Genomic DNA, 27,758 nt, shown 5'->3' on the forward strand with positions numbered 1-27,758 from the left:
TGCTTGAATGAGCTTGAGGTGAGGTCGGTGTGAAGGTGTAGAGACCATTACTGGTTCGGCCTTGAAGAAGAAGGCTCCCCGTGTTGCAATCCTTAACATGAAAATAATCGGAGTGAAATTGAAAGTAAACGTTATTGTCGAGACAAAATTGTCTTACTGAAATGAGGTTTTTAGTAAAAGAAGGTGCACATAACAGCCTGTTTAAAATAAAAGGAGATGATGAGAATGGAAATCGAGCAGAACCAGAGTGGGAAACAGGGACTTGAGAGCCATCACCAACTCGAATATGATCATCTCCAAAGTGTTCTGCAGCATGCAAGTTTAGATTGGCAAGTTCACTAGTGACATGGTTAGTTGTTGCCGTATCAGGGTACCACGTGCAGTCAGTCAACTGATTTGAGGAGCTGTAGTTGGCGCTGTAGTTGCCGAAAGGTGCAATTGGTGCTGTGTAAGCTTGATTGAATCGGTAGAGGCAAGAAAGTGCTATGTGTCCAACTCTGTTGCATACTTGGCAAATGGGACGAGCATCAGTAGAAGAAGATGAAGAAGAGTTGAATGTATTACCTAAATACCCAGAGGAACCACGAGACCGATTTGGAGGATATCTGCCTCCACGCCCACGAGTGCCATTGTTACGGCCACGGCCATTGTTGCGACCACGTCCATTGTTGAAAGAACGGGCCGAAAAGTTTGCAGACATCTCCTGGGAAGAAAATAGAGAGAGATTGGCTGCATGGTGTTGAAGTCTTGCTTCATGAGCAAGAAGATGGCTGAAGAGTTCCTCTGTTGAAATGGGATCTATGCGAGTAGTGACAGAGGAGACTATAGCATCATAGTCTGGACCAAGTCCAGCTAGGAGATAGGGAACGAATTCAGAGGAGGGTAGAGGACGTCCTAATGCTGCCATGGTGTCTGCAAGATTTTTCGCACGATGAAAATAGACTGGAATGGAATCAACTCCCTTCTTAAGCGATGCTAGCTGAAACTGTGTCTGAACAACACGGGCTTGAGAGGTGGAAGCATATGATTTTTCAAGAGAGATCCAAACTTCTCGTGTAGAGATGCAGCCCACTACCTGAGCTATAACAGATTCAGATAGTGAGGAGATTAATGCAGACATGACCATTTGGTCATGTTGCACCCACATATCATATTCTGGATTAGGGGAGTCATTGGGCAGTTTGGGTAAGGGAGCTAGATGAGTGCCATCTACAAACTTAAATAATCTTTGGCCTTTTAGATATGGAATGATTTGAACCTTCCACAAAAGGTAGTTTTCGGGAGTAAGCTTGACAGCGATAATGTGAGACAGATTTGGTGAGGAGAGGGAGGGAGAAGGAGAAGGAGAAGGAGAAAGGGGATTAGAATCACTCATGGTGGACAATTAGTCCTGGTATAGCTCTGATACCATGCTAAGATAAATGAAATAACTTTGTATATTTCATCTTGCTGTTTACAATGAGGCTTGCCTCTTTTATACACGAGTTGCAGGTGCTGCACGTAATGCATGTGCAGGCAACTGAGTGCTGCAGCTAGTGGAGCAAGTGTTGCGCAGGTGCTGCATGTGATGCTGGTCTACTCATGTGCAGGCAACTGAGTGCTGCATGTGCAGGGATCGTTGCTTTGCTGCAGCTAGTGGAGCAAGTGCTGCGCAGGTGCTGCATGTGATGTTGGTCTACTCATGTGCAGGCAACTGAGTGCTGGATGTGCAGGGATCGTTACTTTAACAGATTACAATGGCAAAAATATTCCAAGGAAAATGATGGCACTAGCGTTGCAGAGGACGGAGGGCAATTGGTATTCAACAATCAGCTGTAAATCTTTTGATCCCTACCTAAGAAGAAACGCATTTAGATTACCACATGATTCAATCTTCGTCGTCCGAGTTGTCAAATGTGATCTTTTTAGACTTGGGAGCATTTATAGGAATTTCCTTGAAGTAAGCCCCGTAGAGCTTGGACTCCTCCAATGCAACAGTCCGTACTTAAAATTATTTGAAGTCGTATGAAGAACTGAACAGTGAACAGTAAGCACAAAAACCTAATCATGGAGAGGAAAATGATACAAGGAATCAACGCACACCTTCTTCTTTACATGAGTGCAAAATTTTTAAGGGCATCTGGCACAATTTGCCCAGCTTCTCTGAGAACATTCACCAGCTCCCCAGCAAGTCCCTGAAATAGTTTTGAGAAAATGAAAAATAAAAGAATTGGATAATGAATGATGCTCCCTCTGTTATTGAACTACCACCCAGAGAGAATTTACCTTGTTCTGCTGCATGAAGAATGTATGGGCAACACCCTTCTTCCCAGCTCATCCAGTCCGCCCAATTCTGTGGACATAGTCTTCTGTGGTGAGAGGAAAGCTACAGTTGATCACTACTTAAACATCTGGAATATCCAATCCCCGAGCAGCCACGTCAGTAGCTACCTGCACATATACGGTGTTGGATAAATGCTACAATAAGTTGCCAACAAAGCCCAAGTACACAGGAATTTCTCCTCTAATCTTTTGATTTGTTGATAAAGCCATTTCATTTTCTCCCCTCCCTCATCACACAAATTAAATGCAGCAAAGCTAAAAGTGGTCAAGATCGGCTCCACAAAATGAGATCTAATTGACCAAGTGAAGCAGCTCCCATCGCTGTACACTCTAGGACTCTCCATCATTCGCCCCCAAAATTTAAACCTTCACGCCACAACTCCACAACAAGGGATCTAGAACTGGAGTACTACTACCATGATCTGCACAATGCCATCATAATCCAGACCAGGTGTGTTATCTCCAGTAACATGTGCAAGGATCAAGCTTCACACATGGTCGCTCACAACAAACAAATGGTAGTAATAATTAGTATCCTAGGCTTCTAGCAAGAGAGCTATGGCCCTTAGTTACCTAGGACGTTGATCATTGTGAAATGCATAAAAGGGGAATGTTGTAATGGCTAGTCATTCATATGTTATGTAAAGGCAAAAATTGGCTAGAATTAGATGACTAAATGATAAAGTTTATCTTATCATTATTTAATTAAATTTAGATGAATGATAAGGTTTATCTTATCATTATTTGATTAAATTTGGATGAATGTAAAATAAGTATTTATTTGTATCTAAACAATGTTGAGTCTATCTAGAAGTCTTAGGTGTTGTTTAGATAAGTCATTGAGGTTAAAAGCGAGTTCTGGAAGATTTGTATTTATCCAGAAGAAAGCTGAACAGAATTTAGTCAATAACAGAAGATGTTATCGCGAAATGTTAGCAGTCCCTCGGAACACGTTTTCGTGACTGTTGCTAACCGTTAGCAGAATCCTACTGTGACTAGAACTCTTTCCAGACTTTCTATTTAAAGGTATTCGCTTTTATATCTTTTCAATGGTTTTGAGCCATGAATTTTAGAGAGTATATTCTGAGTTTTTATGAGAGAAAATTCACTTGAAAATTTTCATTCAATTTTTCATATCTTCTTGAGTGTGAAGGAACATCGATTGAATTTCAGCCTCTGGAGTTCTAGAATGGATGTCAACATTTGAAAATCACCAAAAGTTCTAGCTGCTACTGCGGTAAAAGACAAACGGGTCATTTGTCTAGACAAGTAAGAGAGTCGAATTGTAAAGGTTTTGTAATTGATTATTGCCTGTAATTGTTCTTCAAATAATAAGATTGATTTTCCTAAGTTTGGTTGCCCCATAGGGTTTTACCTTTAAAGAGTTCTTTAAAGGGTTTCCCTTCGTAACCAATCGTTATGTCTTGCAAGTTTGATTATTTATTTTAAAGTATTTGATTCGTTTCATAATCTTGATAATTAATATCTAACTTATTTGTTCCAGGAAATTGGTAGACAATTTTGTGGTTTTACAAGGGTACGTTAGGAATTTCAATTGGTATCAGAGTCAGATTCACTCATTTGAGTGTGATCTGTGCTCTTGTAGATCATGTCGACGTCATTATAAGTTCCACCATACTTCAATGAGGAAAACTATACTTATTGGAAAGTTCGTATAAAAGCTTTTCTCAAGTCTTTAGATGAACGTGTATAGCATTCGGTTGAACGATGATGGAGTAAACCCGAGACATCTATAGATGCTTGGACAAAAGATGAAATAAGCAATTGCAATTTGAATAGTAAAGGATTTAACGCTATTTTCATGGCGGTATCCTTCAAAAAATTTAAAATAATCTCCATGTGTGAGATTGTTAAAGAAGCTTGAGATATTTTGGAGGTTACATACGAAGGCACAAGAATAGAATAAAAAATTAGAAATTGCAGATGCTAACCTCAAAATTTGAAGAGATTAAAAAGTTAGAAGATAAAAATTTTAATGATTTTTATGCTAAACGGAATGATATTGTGAATTCCAGGTTTAATCTCGACGAGAAGGTAGAGGATTCAATGATCGTAAGGAAGATTTTGAGATTTCTACCAGAAAGATTTCGACCTAAGGTTACTGTCATTGAGGAAAGTAAGGATTTGGATACAATAAAGATTGAAGAGTTAGTCGGTTCCTTACAAACGTATGAATCCTCACTTCCTCAAACAAGAAAATGTAAGTCCATTACTCTCAAAACAGTAAAAGAGTATCAAGATGATTTTTCTGATGAAGAAAATCTTAACAATGAGGATATAGATCTCATAGTAAGAAAGTTCAGAAAATTCATATTTAATAAAAAGTATAGTGGAAAGAAAAAAAAAAGAGGTAAAGAATTTTCTGCAAAGAAAAATTATTTTGAAAAATGGAATAAAGAAAAATCTGATAAAGTAAAGTATCATGAATGTTCTAGTTATGGTCATATAAGAATTAAATGTCCAAATTTTATGAAAAATAAAGGAAAAACATTGAATGTCACATTTAGTGATAGTTCAGAATCTGAAATTTCAAGTTTATTATCTAATTATGATAATACTTTTGTGGCTTTTTCTACTGTTGTTAATGATTTTTCTGATATTGAACTAACAAAATCTGAAAGTGATGATGACAATAATGATTCGGGGGTTGCTTTAGTTGTGGATGAGTTGAATTTACAAGAAACTTATAATGATGTATGTGAAGAAGTGATCAAATTAAAAAAACTTAACAAGAAGCTGTACAAGAAATTCACTGATATGGAGAGTGAGAAAAATAACTTGTCTGATCCATTCAAAATTTCTAATATTGAAATAGTAAGATTAAGGAATCAAAAAATTGTACTAGAAAAAGTATTGAAAAAGGTTCAAGAAAAAACAGCAACACAAAAATTAAAAGAGATATTGAGTGTTTAAAAGATGAGTAGTTATAGAACTAGTCTAGGGTACATGGCTTCAAAGGAGAAAGAAAAATTGGTCTCATCATCCGCTGCTACTGTTGAACCCAAAATTTTAAGTTTTGTGTAATTATATATCTACACATGAATTTTGATGATAACAAATGAATTCAAACAATAAAGAAGTCTCAAACTTAAGTTGTCTACACAATAGAGTCAAGCACATCAAGGAAACAAGCATGAGTAAGAAGGGAACAAGTTCACATTAAAGTTATAGAGTAATGTTGTAAATCTCTTCAAAATTCGAAATTAGGATTAATACTCAAAATTAATATTTTATCATAAAACATTAAAATACATTTTCCACATGTGCATGAATATTTTTGAAAATTAAATTTGAAAATTTTGAAAGATGATTGATTGTCATCTTTTACATGTACATGCCTTGATTAAAGGGTTGAACTTTGAAAATATTAAAGATGATTGATTGTCATCTTTCACATCTGCATGCTTTATTTGAATATTTTTAAAAATGATTGATATCTTTTTTGACTTATGCAAAAGTTAGATGATTTTGTTTGAAATATTTGAAAAGTAAAGTGTGCTCCTTTTGTTATATGCAAAAAGTAAAAGATTGGGTTTGAATTTTTTGAAAGGTAAAGTGTGCTCCTTTTGTCATATGCAAAAAGTAAAAGATTAGATTTGATTTATTTGAAAAGAAAAGTGTGCTCCTTTTGTCATATGCCAAAAGTAAAAGATTGGGTTTGAAGTTTTTGAAAAATGAATGATGTTGTCTTTGACAATTGAAAAATAAGACATTTTATTTGAATTTTTTGAAAAAGTGAATGATGTTGTTTTTGACATGTGAATCTTTTTTAATTTGAATATGAAGTCTCATATGCCTATAAATAGATCATTTGAGAGTTTCACATTAACAATATCCAGAGCATACAACATTCATTCAAAACTTTCATTCTCTCTTCTCTAAGTATTGAACCTTAATCCTTGTTCATTTTGAGAGATATAGTTTGCGTTGTATTGTTCTTATTTCACTCATTGAGGAGTGTTTTCTGATAACCTACCCACTATCAGCTCTTGTATCAGAAAAATGGTGTGTATAACGCTTGTGCGTGTAAAAAGTGTTCTACACGGGGAATAGTTGAATCACCACATGTAAGGTGATTGCAAGTGTAGAGGATGTTCTACACGGATCCTTTGTAGCGGTGTTGTTCAAAGGTGTAATAGGTTTCTATCTCCACCTGAAGGAGGTTGAATAGTGAATTTGGAGATTCTCAAGGAGTAGCTTGATGCGAGGACGTAGGCAATGGGGCCGAACCTCGTTAACATACTGAGTTTGTTTCTCTCTTACCCTTACTCTTTATATTTATTACTGTTTCATATTTTATTTATATTTTATATTATATATTTGATTTATAATTGTTATTTTAAATACAACCCAATTCACCCTCCTTCTTGTGTTAGTCACCTGGGCAACAATTGGTATCAGAGCTAGTTGACATGTACTGTTCATACAGGCAGATCACTCATGGGAACTCTCGCTTGTGACTGTGTCACCGAAGCAAGACTCTCCGACCATAGGTGACGGTGCACCGGTAGAGATGGTGGCCGGCTAGTCTGGTAGGTACAATTGTTAGGTGACATAGGTGCGGCCTATAATCAGTAACAATTAGTATCAGAGCTAAGAGCTCTATTATAAGATTAACTATCTTTTGAGTTAAGATCTTATGGCTAATATTGCAGCTTCATTTGATGAAGATCAATCTAGCAGTCGGCCTCCACTCTTTTGTGGAGATAATTACTCATTCTGGAAAGTTAAAATGAGAATATTCCTTCAGGCTCAAGGTCGAAAAATCTGGAAATGTATTGTAAATGAACCTTATATTGCAACAAAAGTGGTTGATGGAGTAAAGGTCAAAAATGAAGAAGAAGAGTTTAATCGTGAAGACGATAGACTTTATACTTTGAATTTAACTGTTATGAATTTATTATTTAATGCTCTCAATGGAAATGAGTTTAATAGAATAATGACTTGTGCTACGGCAAAAGAAATTTGGGATAATTTGGAAGTTACTTATGAAAGAATTTCGCAAGTCAAGGAATAAAAAATTTATATCCTTACTCATGAATATGAAATGTTTAAGATGAATGGTGATGAATCTATTTCTAGTATGCACACTCATTTTATTAACATCATAAACAGTTTGACAGCTCTTGGCAAAATTTATTCCAAGGTGGAGATAGTAAGAAAAATTCTCAACTCTCTACCAAAACGCTGGGAATCAAAAGTGACAGCGATTCTTGAAGCTAGAGACCTCAAGAAGCTCGAAGTGAATAAACTCATCGGGTCACTTATCACCCATGAGTACACATTAAAAAGAGGAGAAGAAGAAGGAAAGCTAAAGAAGAGCTTGGCACTTAAAGTTGTTGCTCATGAAAGTAAAAGTGATGAAAATGAGGAAAATAAAGACAAAGATTAAGAAGTTGCGATGATAATAAAAAGAATTCAGAGGTTCTTAAAGAATAAAACTCCTCCAAGGAAATCTTTCAAAAAGTTTTCCAAGAAAAATTCAGGTAAAAATGACAATTTAATTTGTTATAAATGCAATATGCCTGGTCATATCAAACCAGATTGTCATCTACTAAAGAAAGATCGAAACAAGGGCAAGAAAGTAATGAAAGGTATATGGGATGATGATTCAAGTAGTTCAGATAGTGAAGCAAGTAATGAAAAATCAGCAAATTTTTGTCTTATAGCTAAAGATGACATTGAGGTAACAAATCTTGATAATATTGAAGATCTTTCATATGAAGAATTGTAAAATATTTTAGAAGAGGTATATGAGGAATTTGAAAAATTGGGTATCAAGTATATTGCTTTGAAAAAGAAAAATTTTTCTTTAACAAAAGAAATTAATATTTTAAGAAAAGAAAGTATCATTTTGAAAGATGAAAATCTTGAATTGAATAAGAAGAAAACCGATTTAGAAAATATTGTTGAAAACTTTACGAATAGAAAAAGAAATTTTGAAAAACTTCTTGGTAGTCAAAAATGTATTTTTGACAAGACAGATTTGGGATATATGCCAAAACAAAAATACAAAATTTATAAAAATTTCTTTGATAATCCTTCTACATCAAAGACTAATATTCAAAATTCTTTTCATAAAAATAATTTTATCAAAAAAAGATATTATTATAATCATTCAAACTTTTCATATATGTCACATACTATTTGCAATTTTTGTAATAGAAATGGTCATAATTATTATACTTGTCCTATTAGAAGAAATCATACAATGACTATTAGGGTCATATGGGTACCTAAAAATCTTGTTTCTTCTAATACTAATAAATAAAGGACCTAAAGAACTTGGATACCAAGAAAAATCATTTTAATTGTTTTTATAGATATGCATGAAGTCATCCACAAGCAAAAACAAGTAGTTTTTAGATAGTGGATGTTCAAGACACATGACGGGAGACAAAACTAAGTTCTTTGATCTTAGATCTAAAGAAGAAGGACACGTGACATTTGGAGATAACTAGAAGGGAAGATCGTGGGAATAGGTAAAATTGGTAATGAATCTTCTCTCATAATTGAAGATGTTATACTTGTTGAAGGTCTAAAACATAATCTTTTGAGTATAAGTCAATTATGTGATAAAAGATTTACAGTTACTTTCAAAATGGATAAGTGCATTATTTTGAATGATCATGATTGTAATATTTGTTTTATTACTTTTAGAAACAATAATGTTTATACAATCGATTTTGAAGAAATTACCTCACAAGATGCTATTTGCTTTTTAGCTCAAAATGAAACTAGTTGGCTATGGCATAAAAGATTAGGTCATGCCAACATGGAACTTATTTCCAAACTTTCAAAAAATGATCTTGTGAGAGGTTTACTAAAAGCAAATTTTCTTAAAGATAAAATTTGTGATACATACCAGTTTGGTAAACAAACAAAAACTTCTTTTAAAACCAAGAAACATATTTCCACTACTAGACCATTGCAACTGATACACATGGATCTTTTTGGACCAAATAGAGTTGCAAGTGTAGGAGGAAAATATTATGCATTTGTTATTGTTGATGATTTCTCTAGATATACTTGGGTCATCTTTCTTGCTCATAAAGATTTGGCACATAATGTCTTTACCAAGTTATGCAAGAGAATTCAAAATAAAAAGGGCTATACTATTTCAAATATCCGAAGTGATAGGGGAAAAGAGTTTGTTAATAAAAATATTGAAACATTTTGTGATGAAAATGGTTTTGTGCATAATTTTTCTGCTCCTCGAACTCCTCAATAAAATGGGGTAGTAGAGAGGAAAAATAGATCTCTTCAAGAGATGGCAAGAACAATGTTCAATGAGAACAACTTGCCCAGTTATTTTTGGGCCGAAGCGGTAAGTACTACATGTTATGTTATAAATAAAGTTATGCTAAGGTCTAAGTTAGATAAAACCCCCTATGAGCTTTGGAATGAGAAAAAACCCAATATTACTTCCCTTCATGTATTTGGATGCAAATGTTTTATTTTGAATGACAGAGATAATTTAGACAAGTTTGATGCAAAATCTGATGAAAGTATCTTTTTCAGGTATTCTATTAATAGTAAAGCTTATAGAGTATTCAATAAAAAGATTTTGACTGTACAAGAATCTATGCATGTAGTATTTGATGAATCTAATTCTCCACTCTCCAAGAAATCTATTGATGAAGAAACAGGAGGTATAAATAATACGGAAAGTCTCAATCTCAACAAAGAGAAAACAATAGAGGAAGTTCAACATGGAGCCATCAGGAAAGATAATCAAAATTTAATACAAGATGCAACCAAACAATGGAAATTTGTAAAAGATCATCCAGTGGAACAAATTTTAGGAGAACCTTCACGAGGTGTAAGTACTCGATTATCTCTTAGAAATATTTACAATCATACTGCTTTTCTATCTCAAATTGAACCCAAAAATATTGATGACGCACTTCTTGATGAATCTTGGATTCTAGCTATGCAAGAAGAGTTGAATCAATTTGAAAGAAATGATATTTGGACACTTGTTCCTAGACCCAAAAATCATACTATTATTGGAACAAAATGGATTTTTAGAAACAAGAAAGATGAGTCCGAAGTCATTACTAGAAATAAAGTTCGACTTGTAGCCCAAGATTTTAATCAAGAAGAAGGAATCGATTATGATGAGACATATGCACCAGTCGCAAGATTAGAAGCTATTCGAATGCTACTTGCATATGCTTGTTATAAAGATTTCAAACTTTTTCAAATGGATGTTAAAAATGCTTTCTTAAATGATTTTATAAATGAAGAGGTATATGTTGAGTAACTTCCAGGTTTTAAAAATCATATTTCTCTAAATCATGTTTTCAAACTCACAAAAGCACTATATGGACTTATACAAGCTCTAGTACGAGAGACTCAGTGGTTTCTTGATTGAAAAAGGTTTTTCAAGAGGAAAAATCGACACAACTCTTTTCATTAAATATGAAAATAATGATATTCTTTTGATTCAGATTTATGTTGATGATATAATATTCGGTGCTACTAATAAAAATATGTATCAAGTTTTTGCTAAGACTATGCAGGAAGAATTTGAGATGAGCATGATGGGAGAACTTACATTCTTTCTCGGATTGCAAATTAAGCAAGTAAAAAATGGGACATTCATCAATCAATCAAAATATATTAAGGAATTACTGAAAAAGTTTGGGATGGAAAGTGTTAAGGAAATTGGAACACCAATGAGTCTATCAACTAAACTTGATAAAGATGAATCTGGTAAGCCAGTTGACTCGAAAATATATCGAGGTATGATTGATAACTTATTATATTTAACAGTTAGTAGACCAAATATTATGTTTAGTGTGTGCTTATGTGCACGCTTTTAATCATCTCTAAAAGAATCACATTTAATTGCAGTTAAGCGCATTTTCAGATATCTTAGTGGTACAATTAACTTAGGGTTGTGGTACCCTAAGCACACATCTTTCAATCTAATCAGTTACACAGATGCAGATTATGCTGGCTGTAAAATAGATCGAAAAAGCACTAGTGGAGCATGTCATTTCTTAGGTCATGCACTAGTTTCCTGGTTTAGTAAAAAATAAAATTCTGTTGCACTATCTACTGCTGAGGCAGAATATGTTGTTGCGGGTAGTTGTTGTGCTCAAGTTCTCTACATGAAGCAACAATTTGAAAATTTTAAATTCATGTATAATCACATTCTAATCAAATGTGATAATACAAGTGTTATAAATCTTTCAAAGAACCCAATACAACATTCTAGAACTAAGCATATTGAAATAAGATATCATTTTCTTCGAAATCATATGCAGAAAGGTGATATAATACTAGAGTTCACAAACACACACGATCAGTTAGCAGATATTTTCACAAAACCTTTACCAGAATATAGATTATGTATGATCAGAAGATAAATAGGTATGATGCATGCTATGAATATCTCTTAAAAGTTAGACCAGAGTCAATAAAAATAGAGATAGATTTTTTAAATAATTTTACATAAACTTGAGATTATTAGCTTCATGTTTGAGACGCTCATTCTCTTCATAGAATATCATGTCATTCTTATCCATGGGAACCGGCAAGCGGAATAAAGAATCTAATAAAGATTTCAACTGTTTATTCTTCTACCGAATAATTCGTTCCTTTGTGTGAGACTCTTGAACAATTCATTGAAGTACAACAATTTGTTCTTTGAGCTTTTCAATTTCATAATTTTTGGCTTATAGCCGTTGGGAAAAAGCAACAATAGAGGAAAAGTAGCGAGTCCCAAGACTCACCAAGTCATAGATAGCATCAGAATCTGACTTATTAGCCAAATTATTATTTTCTTGCTGTAACATGGCACCAATGGCAGCTGCAGAAAGGACAGAAGGTTGAGGTGCAGAATGTCTCATGGATGGATCTAGATAAATGTTAGAAGAATGAGCCATTGAGAAAAGAATAGAAGGCTTAAAACGAGAATGTTGAAGGAATGCAGATAAGTTATAGAGATGAGAAGAAAACTTGATGCGGATTGGATGAACTTTAAGACTGATTTTATAGAGATAGCATAAAGAACCAGACGAGTTATCATCCAAGTCAAAGAACAATATGATTTTTTTCCCGATCGGTGAAAATGAAATTTTTTAGAAACTCGGAGCCTTCAATCTTGTTTGTCAACAACATCAAGCGATTTTTTCAAATCTCCAGTCACACTTGTCGGGTCACGGGCGTATCAAATTTATTTATTTATTTTTTTCAACAATCTACAGTGTCTACTAACGCACCGTTTTCTTCAGATCCATTTACTTGTTGCGAATCCCTTTTAATGATGCCAAAAGGGGGAGAAGTGTTAGAGTAGAATATTAACATTGTTTGAATTGCTAAACTTATTATATATGCTTTGAATTATATTTATACTTTTACTTGAAAAATTAACGCACATTCTCAGGGGGAGCTTAAGTATCAATGCAGGTTTCAGGTTCTATCAAGTATTTGTCACCATCAAAAAGGGGGAGATTGTTAAACCCAAAGTTTCAAGTTTTGTGTAATTATATATCTACACATGAATTTTGATGATAACAAATGAATTTAAAGAATAAAGAAGTCTCAAACTCACGTTGTCTACACAATGGAGTCAAGCACATTAAGGAAACAAGCATGAGTAAGAAGGGAATAAGTTCACATTAAAGTTATAGAGTAATGTTGTAAATCTCTTCAAAATTTGAAATTAGGATTAATACTCAAAATTAATATTTTATCATAAAGCATTAAAATACATTTTCCACATGTGCATGAATATTTTTGAAAATCAAATTTGAAAAGTTTGAAAGATGATTGATTGTCATCTTTTACATGTGCATGCCTTGATTAAAGGGTTGAACTTTGAAAATATTAAAAATGATTGATTGTCATATTTCACATGTGTATATTTTATTTGAATATTTTCAAAAGTGATTGATACTTTTTTTAACTTATGCAAAAGGTAGATGATTTTGTTTGAAATATTTGAAAAGTAAAGTGTACTCCTTTTGTCATATGCAAAAAGTAAAAGATTAGGTTTGAATTTTTTGAAAAATAAAGTGTGCTCCTTTTGTCATATGCAAAAAGTAAAAGATTAGGTTTGAATTTTTGGAAAAGTAAAGTGTACTTCTTTTGTCATATGCAAAAAGTAAAAGATTAAGTTTGATTTGTTTGAAAAGAAAAGTATGCTCCTTTTATCATATGCCAAAAGTAAAAGATTAGGTTTGAAGTTTTTGAAAAATGAATGATGTTGTCTTTGACGATTGAAAAAGAAGAACCTTTTATTTGAATTTTTTAAAAAAGTGAATGATGTTGTCTTTGACATGTGAATCTTTTTTAATTTGAATATGAAGTCTCATATACCTATAAATAGATCATTTGAGAGCTTCACATTAACAATATCCAGAGCATACAACATTCATTCAAAACTCTCATTCTCTCTTCTCTAAGCATTGAGCCTTAATCCTTGTTCATTTTGAAAGATATAGTTTGCGCTGTATTGTTCTTATTTCACTCATTGAGGAGTATTTTCTGATAACCTACCCACTATCAGCTCTTGTATCAGAAAAAGGGTGTGTATAACCCTTGTGTGTGTATAAAGTGTTCTATACGGGGAATAGTTGAATCACCACGTGTAACGTGATTGCAAGTGTAAAGGGTGTTCTACACGGATCCTTTGTAGCGGTGTTGTTCAAAAGTGTAATAGGTTTCTATCTCCACCTGAAGGAGGTTGAATAGTGAATTTGGGAATCCTCAAGGGGTAGCTTGAGGCGAGGACGTAGGCAATGGGGTCGAACCTCGTTAACATACTGAGTTTGCTTCTCTCTTACCCTTATTCTTTATATTTATTACTGTTTCATATTTTGTTTATATTTTATATTGTATATTTGATTTATAATTGTTATTTTAAATATAACTCAATTCACCCTCACTCTTGTGTTAGTCATCTGGGCAACAGCTATAACTTCCAAAGGTATTGTTTTTGTTAAAGGAAGTCAAGGTAAGAATTTTCAAAATTATGCTAAACCTAAGTCAGTTTATTCAAAAAATCTGCATGGTAGATTTATTCCTACTTGTCATTATTGTAGTGTTGTTGGTCATATAAGGCCAAATTACTTTAACTTGAATAAAGTGAAGAAAAGTGGATGTGAAAGAAATCCAAAAAGGAAAGGAAATAGTCTAGAAAATCAAGTTTGTGATATGAGTCAACAAATCAATTTTTTAAGTCTCAAAATTGGTGAACTAGCAGATTTTTACTTTCAAAATAAAGAAAAGATCATACAAAATGATGTTAATAAAAAGAATAGGCCAAAATTTAAAGCAAAGTGGGTGGTCAAAGAAGATGCCATGTCACATTAATTGATAGGACTACTTGCATGTTCTTGCATTCTTTATATTATTGCATTAGTCTAAGACATGCATTTTATTTTTCTGTTTTACTTTTATATTTTTGTTTTTCAGTTTTAAATAAGAAAAATATAATATATAAAAAAATCTGGTTTGATTCAAATCTTTTCTTTAAAGAAAATACATGTTTGATATATCAAAGTTTGAGCATTTGTGTTATCACTTAATAAATTCTTGAACCTATACATCTCTCTATTTTGTACGATTCACTTTGTGCATACTAACTCTATGGATTATCTTGGCAAAGTTCACTTTCAATGCATAGTGAGGAATTTATATGTATGTATTTTATAATTAAAGTTCACATTATTTAATGAGATGCTCATCAAAGAAGGAGTTCATGCCTTGAATTGACTAATACTAGTTGAACTTAGTACATCAATAAAGGGCTCTCCTCTTGCCAAACACAAAGAGTTGATCCATATAGAAAAAATCGGTGTTAATTCATTGCGAAAAAAGATAAACACCCTACACGGATCTATCACCTTAAGTTCTTACAGAAAAAATCATTGCTCTAATCATTATGGAAAAAGATGAGCAACAAACATGAACACAAAAAGGGGGTGTACAAACTAGTGTTTAAAGGAGATGCTCATGTATCTAGGCCTTAACATAAAGTTTGACTTTTAAGGTGAAGCAACAAACTCTTGTGAGCATCTATAAGAAGCAATCATTCATGAATAAAGGTATTAAAAATATATTGAAGAAAGAAGTTCATAAAAATGCTATGTTATAAGTATACTCATTCACACACTCACATGAACTTTGACATTGATGATCTTATGATAAGTGAATATCTATAGTGATTGTTGCAAATAAGAGGGTATACTCTATTGAATTTGTTTTGTGAGTTACACTATGTTTGAATTAAGATGCATCTAGGCATGTTACTTACCCTACTATTTTTTTTTTTAAATCAATTTTTTTGTTATTTTTTTTTTCTAATCTCTACTTTTTTTTTGTTTATATAAAATAAATACAAAAATAAAAATATAAAGTTTTTTTGTTATTTTTTTGGGTCAAGATGGGGTATTGTGTTTTTTTTTAAACAAAGTGTATGCGTCCCAGTGGGACTTTTTGGTCTAGCACGTGCACCAGAGAGTCAAGCCTTATAGAGTTAAAACCCATCTCTTGCCTCTTTCATTTGCTCCCAGCCCCGTAACTAAACACTTCTCTATACCTATTTTCACGGTCTCTTGGCTCCTTCATGCAAGACCCATTTCATGGTGTCCATTTCATTTTCCTCTCTTCATTTTCCATCATCAAGGTAAGTATACTCGAATTCACTAATTTTTTTTCTTTTTCCAGTTTCATGTTCGGCATATGGATAGATGAAGTATGTGTGGATGGTTTTGATTTTAAGAAGCATTGGGCTGTTTTGTTGAGCTGAGTTGCCAGTAAATGGGTTATTTTTGTTGTTATATCTACTCTATGCATGTATTGAGGACGTTTTTTGAGTGGGTTCTTGATCTTTATCATTCGATTTTCATGGTATGCCTACCAAGTGTTTGTTTTTTTGTCTCAACCAAATTGTCTCAATCTTTTGCTCATTATTTAACATACATTCATGCTCATACATCATATACATTTGATCCATAAAAAATTTAGACACATGGGAGTTGTTCATCATGTCTTTCTTAGTGTCTTCATCTTGGCACACATAAGTGATATTTACTCTATTTTGTATCTTGTCAGATTAGTGACAAAAAGGGAGAGTATTGGAAGAGCAAATTGGAATATTTTGATATTGTGAAATTTAGGGGGAGTTTGATTAAGTGGGCGTTTAATGAACTTGCTAAAAATAAAAAAGGGAAACAACAAAATATTGAGGAGGAGAATTATATACTTTAGGGGGAGCAGCAGAATATATAGGGGGAGTACTAAGTATTGAACATGGTTATTGATGATGACTAGAACACTTTCTTAGGTACATACTACATTCATCAAGTTGGTTTTGTGACCGATCCGCCAAATGGAAGATTGTATATGCAAGACATCATCAAGTTGGTTTTGTCACCAATCCGCCAAAATGAGAGATTGTAAAGGCAAAAATTAGTTAGAATTAGATGACTAAATAATAAGGTTTATCTTATCATTATTTGATTAAATTTGGATGAATGATAAAATTTATCTTATCATTATTTAATTAAATTTAGATGAATGTAAAATAAATATTGATTTGTATCTAAACAATGTTGAGTCTATCTAGAAGTTTTAGTTGTTGTTTAGATAAGTCATTGAGGTTAAAATCGAGTTCTAGAAGATTTGTATTTATCCAAAAGAAAGTTGAACAGAGTTTAGTCAATAACAGAATATGTTATCGCGAAATGTTAACAGTCCATCTGAACACGTTTTCGCAACTGTTGCTAACCGTCAGCAGAGTACTATTGTGACTAGAACTCTTTCCAGACTAAAGGGATTTGGTTTTATATCTTTTCAGGGGTTTTAAGCCACGAATTTTAGAGAGTATATTATGAGATTTTATGAGAGAAAATTCACTTGAGAATTTTCATTGAATTTTTCATATCTTCTTGAGTGTGATCATGCTTTGAGTGTGAAGGAACATCGATTGAATTTCAACCTCTGGAGTTCCAAAAGGGAAGTTAACATTTGAAGATCGCCAGAGGTTATGGCTGCTACTGCAGTAGAAGACAACAGTCATTTGTCTAGGCAAGTAAGATAATCGAATTGCAAAGGTTTTGTAATTGATTATTACTTGTAATTGTTCTTCAAATAATAAGATTGACTTTCCTGAGTTTAGTTGCCCCGTACGGTTTTACCTTTAAAAAGTTCTTTAAAGGGTTTTCCTTCATAACCAATCGTTGTGTCTTGCAAGTTTGATTATTTATTTTAAAGTATTTGATTCATTTCGTAATCTTGATAATTGAGATCTAACTTATCTATTCAAGAAAATTAATAGACAATTTCGTGATTTGACATGGATACGTTGGAAATTTCATATTAAATAGAGGTTAAAAAGCAAGTAGTGGGGAAAAAAAAAATTTATATAATTAAAATACAACCTTTTATCAATATTTTCCTGGAAAACTACTAGATATATGTGATTTTAATGACTAAATCTCAGTTTGCCATTGCAATTCTGGGTCTTACAATTTAAAAAGACCTAAATACAAAAATAAAAATGTTTCCTCGAAAAGTCACAAGTACAATTTTTTTTTTTTTTCCGCCTAATCCAGTCCACCTTGTCAAGCTTGAGCTCACTGTTTGCAATTTTTAATGATGCTCAAGAAAGTAGCTGGTCTCAAGTATCAGGAGTCCTAAAATTTCCAAGAGTCCGTTGTACATTCTTTACTCAAAGAAATGGTGACAAAGTTATTATATCATGAGTGGGTGTGCATGCATGACGAACACTAAAATGCAAGTACTTACCATTAAGGGGCAGCTGCCCTTCTTGAATAATGATAGTGCCTTTGTACGTTCATTCTGTGCTTTGTCACCATGTATTGAAACAACCTTCCAATTTCTAAAAACAACAGGCTCAAAATCATCAGTACAGTTTTATTTTATCTTCAGCAGCCTAGAGCCGCAGCAAGAATAGTCAACTTCGTTAAGTTAAAACTATAGCACCAAAGATGACAAGAATTTACGCCTCTTGCAGCATATTCTCAACGCGTTTTGTTTCCCACTTGTACAAGACAAAAACCAATACTCTATTCCTGAAAAGTAGAATACTCCGGGGTTCAAGTGACTCAGGCATGAATCCACAATTCAACAAATAAATTAATTTGTACAGGGAAAATATCTAACTGAATAGTAAAAAATACTTTTGGGATTTGTGGTATTTTTCTAGAAGAGCAACCAAACTCCAAAACCTATGCATGTTTATGAAAGTATGTTAATAGATTGAACTATATATGCCTGACATAGCTTATGAGGACACAGATCATTTATGCTATTGAGAATTTTTACCTCCACTATCTGCAGTACATCATGGTTTGCAGCTAAATCCCCTGAACCAACAACAACCTGAAACCAGGTTCACTGTTCAAGAGATTGTTATAGGAAACTGCAGAAAAAGTCATCATGTACAAAGATAAACCTTAATTGGATTGGGGTCCATGAACTCCTGTGCTAATTGATGAGCCAACAGGGGCCATGTAGCACTGAACATTACCATTTGGCGAGCTGCACACTTAATATCACTCTTCAGCAAAAGAAAAAGGCTAGAAAGTAATTCATAAGACTTGGAACAGATTCAAACTAATTCCACAAAAATACAGATCCAAAAACTTAATCAAATGCAAAGGCAAATCCAATTCCTTTAACTACAAACGTTTATTCTCACAAGAAAAATAGGCACAAATTGATTCATTAAACAGAGTAAGAAATAATAATTAAAATTCCCGTATTCTTATAAAAACCTTACCACAAAAGATACCCCTCCTTAAGGGAGCACACACCCATTTCCATCAGATCCGTTAAACGACCAGGTGTTCCAATGACAACGTCCTGAGTTTAATGAAGGAGGAGATAAATCAAATTACAAGAGAAAATAGCACCATATTATGTTTCCAAATAATACATAAAGGGAAGCGAGCAGCAGCTAAAACATATACCAAAAGGACAAAGAAAATTAAGAATGTGACTTCTACAATTGGCATATAATATAATCCTCATGCAATTAAAAAGAAGGAACAGAATATCTTACAACACCAGACTTCAAAGAAGATATTTGAGGTTGTTTAGAGGTTCCTCCATACAGACAAACTGATTTCACACCACAAGGTTTCCCAGCATCACACAGAACATATGAAATCTACCAAAAGAACATAAAGCCAACAGTTGGTAATGTTTCTAGAGATTAAAAATCAAATCAATGTTGCATAGATATGTTTGCAAACAGAAAAGGAAAGACAGTGGAATAACGAAATTAGCACAATATCAAAAAGTAGTCAGACATACAACAAGGACATGCTACCATCCGATAATCCAAATTATTTTTGCTGTAGCAACATTTTTCAATCTTTCTGTGGTTCAGGAGCTCTTTCTTCCTGGTAACCATCGGCTTAAATTTTTTTTTTTTTTTTTTTTTTTTTGGTCCCAATTTGGTGTTCCAATCTGAACATATGAGGAGCTGTGTTATTCTTGTTGATTCTTAGTCGGGAGTACAATAACTTTTCAAACAAAAGTTTCTTGTACATCCCCGAATACCTGATTGATGCCCCCTTCAATTTGTAAGTAAAATAAACTTATTTAGCAAAGAATTTTTTACAAGGAAAATGTAAAGTGATTCGATAAAAACTGTCATATGTTTTCAGTTCTTCTCATTGTATTTTATTCGCGAGTTAAGTAATTCGGGTAGGGGGGAAGACAAAATAGTGAATGGTTCTCTTGTTAGTTTGTTCAATATTCGCTTTCAATATAGTTTTGGAAAGGCTAACATGGCAGCAGATTTTTGGCGAAAGAAGACACGATGAGTAGATCTTTTGATTTTATTGGTGAGAATTTGGTGCAAGGAAGGCTTCGGGTTATTGTTCGACTAGACTTGTTGGTAATTCAATATATTCGTTATTGATGTATTTTTATGATGAAACGTTGTAATCACGGTTTTCCTCCGCCTTAGTGAGGGTATTTAATAATTAGATGCTTTTATTTAAAAAAGAAAAAAAAAACCCCACAACTAAAGCATAGGCTATAATTCAGTTTCGAAAGAAATTACTTGAGCAGGAGTTTAGAGTTGGAAAAACTGCAGGAGAGCCCAGCTCAAAGTATTTAGACCCAAGATTAACTGGGCGCGCGCACAATGAAAAAATCTTGCATTCATCAAAATGATTATGGTTATGTTCACTACCTAAAAGTTTTCATTCAGTCACCAAGATTGCATTTATCTAAACCTTACCGTTAAAAGTTTGAATTTATATAAATCTTTCCAGATTTATTTGGTAAGTTCTTCCCAGATTTATTGATATTTACAGTTTAAGGGGGATTTCTCCACAAAATTTCACAGAAACAAAAGTGTAGTTTAAAAAACTCACCAAAAAAGATCTTGTTGTCTCCTCACAGGAGCCAGGAGGAAGACTTGTCTTCTGAGAGAAGGTGAAATGCCAATGGTAGTAGGAGAAATTGAAGTTTATTGGGTTATGTTTTCTGACTGAAGCCCTGAAAGACATGCAGCAAAGAACAGAAATCCCTTGGGAAGAGTCAAGTTGAGATGGTTTATTCTGCTCGCAACTTTGCTTTTTCACTTGTGAACCTACTTGAATTATCAGCACACTCCCGTCAAGTTCCTCTCTTTTCAGTTGTAATCAGTCAGCCCGAAGACCATGTCATCGGCATGGGAACAAGAACAAAGATCGATTACGAATTACTAGTCACATTTACTCCGATAATCAAGTCACTAATAGACTGACCACATTACTTTTGTTTGAACAGTAGGGTTGGGAGCAAACTGCGAGATAAGTTCTAGCACTCTCACTGATGTCAAAAACTTCAATCAGTCCCTGTTATAGTCACTCTTTTATGTTGTGGTCAGCATTCCTAAGCTTTTTTTGCCGAGAGGTTTGCTACTCGTCATTTTACACACTATATTTATTTTTATTTATTTATTTTTTATTTTATTCCTACTAAACTAATTGAGTTCATCTACTCATCATTCTTACAATATATGTTTGTTAAGAGAAAAAAAATAAAAAATCATACGTGGTGTGTGATGTGATGTAGGAACAATGAGTAGAATTTTTCTAAAACAAAACTCGCAGCACAAATTCCCCTGCTTTGGAACGCATGTTGTTCACTACCAAAGTTTGGCAAAGTCCAATACCTGACAGACTGGGCAATGCATGAAGTAGATATTCGATTATATCAAGACTGGTAATTACTCCTCCTCCTCCTCCTCTTCTTCTTCTTCTTCTCCACTTCGAAACTAGTTCAAGATAAGTTAAATTCTTAACAACAGACACAGCAAAAGAAACGACAAAGTTTGCACAATAATGCAGCATTTTTTTTGTTTCTTTTGGTTGGGGGGTGATGTTTGTAACTAAATGTTGATTTCACATGTGGTGATCCATGTGTGCCTCAGCAGAACAGTATCTCCAGTTGAGAAAGTGCTCTATGCTTGGCAAACATGTGTAATATGATGCCGACATAGGTAAGATTCTTTCGATATCTATCAGGCTTGATCTGCAAAATTAAGAGGGCAAGTTTTTCCTGCAACTATGTTTTAGTCTGTTTTTTTAAAAGTGCACTTTGCGCCACAAACTATTAAAACCGATACATTGCATCTTCCAACTATAAAAAATTAACAGTTTGCATCCAAATTGAATTATGACTTTTGAGATGAAAGAAAAATACGAAACATGACACAATCTTGACAGTTTCATCTTAATGAATGATGTAGAATGTCAGTTTTTGGTAGTTCAAGGGTGCAAAGTGTATTTTTCCTTCTTTTGGGCATATATCAAACATGTTGGAAAAAAACTATGTAAATGTAAAACTCAGCTATTCGTTTGATACTGAAAACTAACAAATGCAGCTTCCAAGTACATTATTGGTCATCTGCACTCATCCATTTAATAATTATCTCGTATAGATAACAATCTATGCTCATTCTCTTAGACATTGCAATCTTTACTAGCCACCACACACTGAAAATTCAACGAAACGAGATCTTAATAAATCAGCACCGAATTCTTGTATCTCCAGTGTTAATAGATTATGAGTTCCTAGAAGCAAGATTGCGATTTCACCAGCAATGACATTCTTTCCTTTTTTCAATTGTCGAAAATCTGCACAGCTGGTATCGAGCTGCCCGGTTCCGCCATCGCATTCATTGACTGAAGGCTTTAAAAATTTAGAAGAAGCATATACAAACAGATGTTTGAAAAACAAGGATGTGACTTTCATTGAAAACATGAACTTGTAACAATCACTATTTAGTATCTGCTTACAAGGCACATAAAGCAGACTAGCTCAAATTGATTTGAGTTTGAGCTTTTATTGAGGTGGATTTACACCTAGTGTTCATGAACATTTTACGAGTACAACATAATGAAAAATGTCCTAAGTTAAGGAAACAAAAATCCTATTTCCAATACGAAGGAAGTTCAAGGCTCCTAGTTGGGGCTGGATTCTCACTATCAATTGATCTATATAATGAATAGACATCCCAACCTCCATCTCTCCAATAGTTAGTGTTGATTTCCGGCACATGTTCTACCTTCCAATAATCTCCACCTTCAATGTCTAGACGTATTGTCATGATTAACTCAGCAGGCATGTCCCAAAATTCCAGCAGTTTCAGCTTCCTAAGGTGTTCAATGCCTGATGGCAGGCTGTGCAGCAATTTGCAGCGCTGGAGGATTAGCTTTTCAAGTAAAGGCATGGCACCCACATCTACTATTACCGTCTTTAGCCCATCCATTTTATCAAGGCTTAAGATTTTAAGCTTCTGAAATCCTTCAGCCTTAAAATGCAACGTCTCACCCTCATAAACCTGCAGAAACTCAAGTTGTGCTAGATTCGGCAGGTCTTGAAGTGATTTAAGTGGATCATCTCTTAATTGACTCCACTTCAAAGACACCTTGGCCAAGCTATGGAGAGAAGATATCCAGTGGGGAAACTTCTCTAACTTTCCTGACAAATATAGCCGCTGAAGAAATCGAGGTGGGCATGATAGGCAATCAAGATTGATTATCTCATCCTCTTCTATTGAAGTTATCGACAAAGCTCGGAGGTTTTCAAGCTTGTCAATGGAAGAGCACAGAGCAACCCCATTTTCTGTTCTGAACTTTACGATTCCTAGCCTCCGCAGTTGAGTCAGACATCCTAGCTCCTTCATTATATCATTGCCACCATGATCCGCCTCTATGAAGCAGAGCTTTTGTAAGGACTGGAGACAAGTTATATGTGCCGTCGCCTTGAAACCATACTTGGAATTTATGTGTGCATAAGATTGTACTTCATACCGATACACCAAAAGGTGGCGAAGTTTCTGAAGTCGAGAGATCTCAGCAGGCAATGCAGTGACGCATGTGTTTTTAAGATCAAATGTCTCCAGGTTCTGAAGATTCCCAATTGAGCTAGGGATGATTTTTATCTTTGTGCTCCTCAAGCTTAGATATTTCAGATGGATCAGCCTGAATATCTCATTGGGGAATATCTCTAGAGGTGCACCTTCCAAATCTAACACCTTAAGTAGCTTGAGATCAAGAGGATGCAGAATCGGATAATACGACTTGGATTGTGAATCTACCCTCCGAAACATCAGCAAAGAACGAAGTCTAGACATTCTCTGCTTGTCATGTACATCCTGCATGCTTTTCTGTATTGATAAGCGACGTGCTTTTTCTGGCAACATCACGTTTTCTCGAACTATTGTCAGAAAGTTTTGGTCACTTGACTTCCGAATGATTATCTCTCGAAGCAGGTCGTGGATGCGGCATGTTTTGATCCTCCCTTCACCTGTTGTCCCTGCCACTTGGATCAGGCTTCTGTTCAAGAGCTCGTCGAAGTAAGCCTCTGCAACTTCTTCCAATGTCATTCCTTCTTTCGCTTTCACAAATCCTTCAGCTATCCATAATCGAATTAGTCTCATTTTGTCAATGGGATGATAGTCAGGAAAGATGCTCAAATACAGAAAACAAGACTTGAGATAGTACGGCAGATCATAGTAACTGAGAGACAATATTTTGTTAATACTTTTGAGTCTATCATTTTCTTCGAGCCCATCAGCCAGACTTCGTTGAATCATATCCCATTCGGCTATACTCTTTGTGGCCAAAACACCACTGATTGCCACAATTGCAAGCGGCAATCCTTCACACCTTCCAAGGATACTATCTGCCAGAGCCTTCCAATTCGAATCCGGAGCACATGTGTTTTTCTCAAAAGTCTTCCTGCAAAATAGAGTCCAGGATTCTTCAGGAGACAAAGGGTTCAAAGGATAGACCTTGGTCACGTCGCCATTGAAGTCCATGCAAGAGGCAGAGGCTACTTCAGCGTGACGTGTTGTGAGCATAACCCGACTGCTGCTGTTTTTTGGAAATGCAAGTTTAACAGCATCCCAATCTCCAATATGCCACACATCATCTAACACAATCAGATACTTCTTTTGTTGCAAAAAGCTATTGATTTTCGTTCTTAGCTGAGCCTCATTCATGCCTTCCACTTCTTGAGGAACTGGTTTCCTTTTCACCTTGTAGAGTTGCCGAACGAGGTCTTTTAGGAGCTCTTCCATATTAAAAGATGTAGATACAGTTATCCAAGCGCGGTACTTGAATTGTAGCTTCACTTCTGCATCATCATAGACTTTCTTCACCAGGGTGGTTTTCCCCAACCCTCCCATTCCAACCACCGAAACTACTTCACGTTCAGTATCACCTTGGAGTAGCCAGCCGATCAACTCCTTTTTAGGAATTTCTATGCCCACTAGATCGGCTTCTTCCAACAGGAGGGCGTCCTGTCGGCGTGTATCCCATGTCTTAGGAGCAATCTTGATATCAGCCATTGGATTTTCAGGCCGGAATCTGTCGTGCCCCTCGGCAATGCTTAGAACTCTGAATTTGATTCTCTGTATTTCAGTAGCAATCTGATGACGAGCTATTATTTTTTTGATGGAAGGAGTGATATTCCGAAGGGAAGCCAGCAAATCATCTCCAGGAGGACGGGTGACTCGAAGATTGTACTCGTCAAGAGCATCTTCAATATCATTCGCCACCTCTCTCACTAGCTTAACCCATGCGACCGCTTCATGACTCCTGTCTTCAATTTCATCAGCATCTCTCAGGAAGGCCTTGATGCGTTCTAGTTCATCTGCTATCATCTGAGCTTCGTCCTTGACCCCCCTGTGTAGTTGTATCTCATCTTGCAACATGGCTGTAAGCTTGTCGAGTACATAGTTTACAGCAATTTCAGCCATCGTTTCTTTGTTTCTCTTCAGCTATCCTTTGTGTTTGTGCTGGAATTTGTGTTTTTCAGAACCCCCCCAGTGCTTTTTTTCTTGGCTAAAGAAAGCCCTTCGGTTTTCTTTGTTCTTTTTCTTTGGTGGAGAGACAAGGAGCAATATGAGAGATAAGATGAGGCTTCTGTCTTGGAGTTGCTTTCCTTATATAACAATTCTAGGCTGCATTCTGCATCATATGTATTCAAGATCTACGAGCCAATGTCCTCAACCTGTTCAGGTTGCAAGTGGAGAAACGGTCAAGTTTCCCATCAAAACTATTTTGGTCCACTTGGTTTATCTTTTTCTTTTTTTTTTCTTTTTTTTTATCCATTTGAAAGAATTTTCCGAGTGCTATGTTGCTGAAACTATATACGGTAGATTTATTTTATTGGACTTGGATATTGAATTTGACTTGAATTTATTGGACTATCCAAATTTTAGGAAAAAAATATATATATAATAATATTTTTTTTATTATTTGGTCAAAAAAGATATAATCCAATGTAGAAATTTTTCTTTATCTTTAAAATTAATCTTCAAAAGATATGATTTAGAAGATGAAAATACATAAACCATTGCTAGTGCCCTAACCATTAAGACACTTCTGCATTTCACCATCATTCTGACTTTTTGAATTTGGATTGGAAAACAAGAAAAGAACGCGTTCAAAGTTGGTGTGGGGGAAAATACTTTTAAAACATGGTGTTGTCTTTTTCTAAGATATTCCGGAGCGAAGTACTAAAAATAAATAAATGAATGAATGAATTTTAAAGAAAGAACATGCCAATGATTGAATTCTGAAGAATGTGTAACAAATTGTCAAACATTCTCAATTATTGATCAGGATGGCTAACACTCAAATGATAATCACATTCGACAATTGATTTATCAGTTGAGTCCTGCCCATGATAATGAAAAGAACCTATTCATCAAGAAACATGCTGGAAAATTCTAGTCAATTAATCCTTAATGAAGGAGAAGAAAACAAGAGGGGGGGATTATACTTTAGGGAAGTTTCTCTCAATCACAACCTTAGTGCCATGCTCATGAGATAAAGAGTAAGAGGTTTCTTTTAATTAACACTGCACAGATATTAGTATTATCTTCCCTTTTGTTATTAGTAAGAAAATTAGTATAAATGTCATAGGATGATGGATTCTGCATCTTATGTTGTGGAGATCAATGTGCCAGCAATGACCCAACTTGTTCTAATTGCAAGTGGGGAAACATGCATTAGAAAAGAATATCATGTGTACGGTCTTTTAATATCACGACCACGCAACTTCCATTCTTTGTCTAGATTCAAATTTCATTGGTGAGTTTCCACGCTACTTCTTTCCAACCAATTGCAAACTAGTCTAAACTGCAAAATATCTTCTGGATGTTGACTTTTTGGAATTTTTGGGGTTTAGTGAGCTCGTAAGGTCTTCCATATCGACAAGACTATCATCGCCAACTTCTGAGGCACTGGCTCGCGCACGCATGTTTTGAACAATTCCAAGGAGTCTCGCAATACTTAATGTAGGTTTTTCAGTTTGCTACGCAAGATATTTGATTTGCATTAAAAAAAAAAAAAAAAAAAAAAAAAAAAAAAAAAAAAAAAAAAAAAATTAGAATGCAAGCACACCGGAATAGGAAGAAGAGAACCCAGTTTACGATCAGCAAAGTATATGCTGAATTAATCAAGGTAACAAGAAAACAGAGGAAACTGTCACATTCTAAGAAACCTCGTTCTTAGTTGGAGAAGGCAACGCAAGCCAGTTAATTCTTCCACAAAACGTACGAGGGTGTATTACATACATGGTCAAACATATACGCTTCCATCACCCACTGAATTGTACAAGTATTGACTCTTAACTCAAGGCAACCGTGTTTCGGCCTATATGAATTATTATAACGTTTATAGTTTATACCTTATTTATTTATTGCTAATAATCTCCCAATTAAATCGAGTTATTTGGTAGACTTTTCTAACAATTTTTATTTTTATTTTTTATTTTTTTATTTTTATGTTGGAAAACCTCTCAAAGGCAGGCCCTTCGAACCTACCTTATAGACTAAACACAAGTACCGTGCACCACACCCTCAAAGGCAGGCCCTTCGCTGGACAAAACTTTCTAACATGTTAAAGACCATAACA

At 34.5% G+C, this 27,758-nt stretch overlaps 1 protein-coding gene and 1 long non-coding RNA gene across 4 annotated transcripts; both read right to left on the reverse strand.

Annotated features, from left to right (window-relative positions):
• Positions 1 to 1,734: 1,734 nt before the first annotated feature.
• On the reverse strand, positions 1,735 to 18,543 carry LOC122281976. 3 transcript variants are annotated; one of them, XR_006230356.1, is made up of 6 exons: positions 18,504 to 18,543; positions 18,327 to 18,395; positions 18,109 to 18,202; positions 2,266 to 2,430; positions 2,083 to 2,174; positions 1,735 to 1,963 (listed from the first exon to the last, which is right to left on the reverse strand). It is a non-coding gene; the product is annotated as an uncharacterized LOC122281976 (long non-coding RNA). The 3 variants fall into 3 exon arrangements; XR_006230355.1 differs by lacking the exon at positions 1,735 to 1,963 and adding an exon at positions 1,982 to 2,012; XR_006230354.1 differs by lacking the exon at positions 1,735 to 1,963 and having other exon boundaries at positions 1,982 to 2,174.
• Positions 18,544 to 22,554: 4,011 nt separating this feature from the next.
• On the reverse strand, positions 22,555 to 25,800 carry LOC122281973 (disease resistance protein RPM1-like). The gene has a single exon (XM_043093864.1). The coding sequence runs from the start codon at positions 25,592 to 25,594 to the stop codon at positions 22,760 to 22,762; it is 2,835 nt and encodes a 944-aa protein (XP_042949798.1). The 5' UTR covers positions 25,595 to 25,800; the 3' UTR covers positions 22,555 to 22,759.
• Between the last annotated feature and the right edge of the window lie 1,958 nt (positions 25,801 to 27,758).

This window comes from Carya illinoinensis, chromosome 11, assembly GCF_018687715.1.
Source record: "Carya illinoinensis cultivar Pawnee chromosome 11, C.illinoinensisPawnee_v1, whole genome shotgun sequence".
Classification (NCBI taxonomy): domain Eukaryota; kingdom Viridiplantae; phylum Streptophyta; class Magnoliopsida; order Fagales; family Juglandaceae; genus Carya; species Carya illinoinensis.

What these genes read in the sequence shown, in the direction of transcription:
- LOC122281973 (XM_043093864.1), bottom strand. Translation starts at nt 25,594, where the DNA reads ATGGCTGAAATTGCTGTAAACTATGTACTCGACAAGCTTACAGCCATG.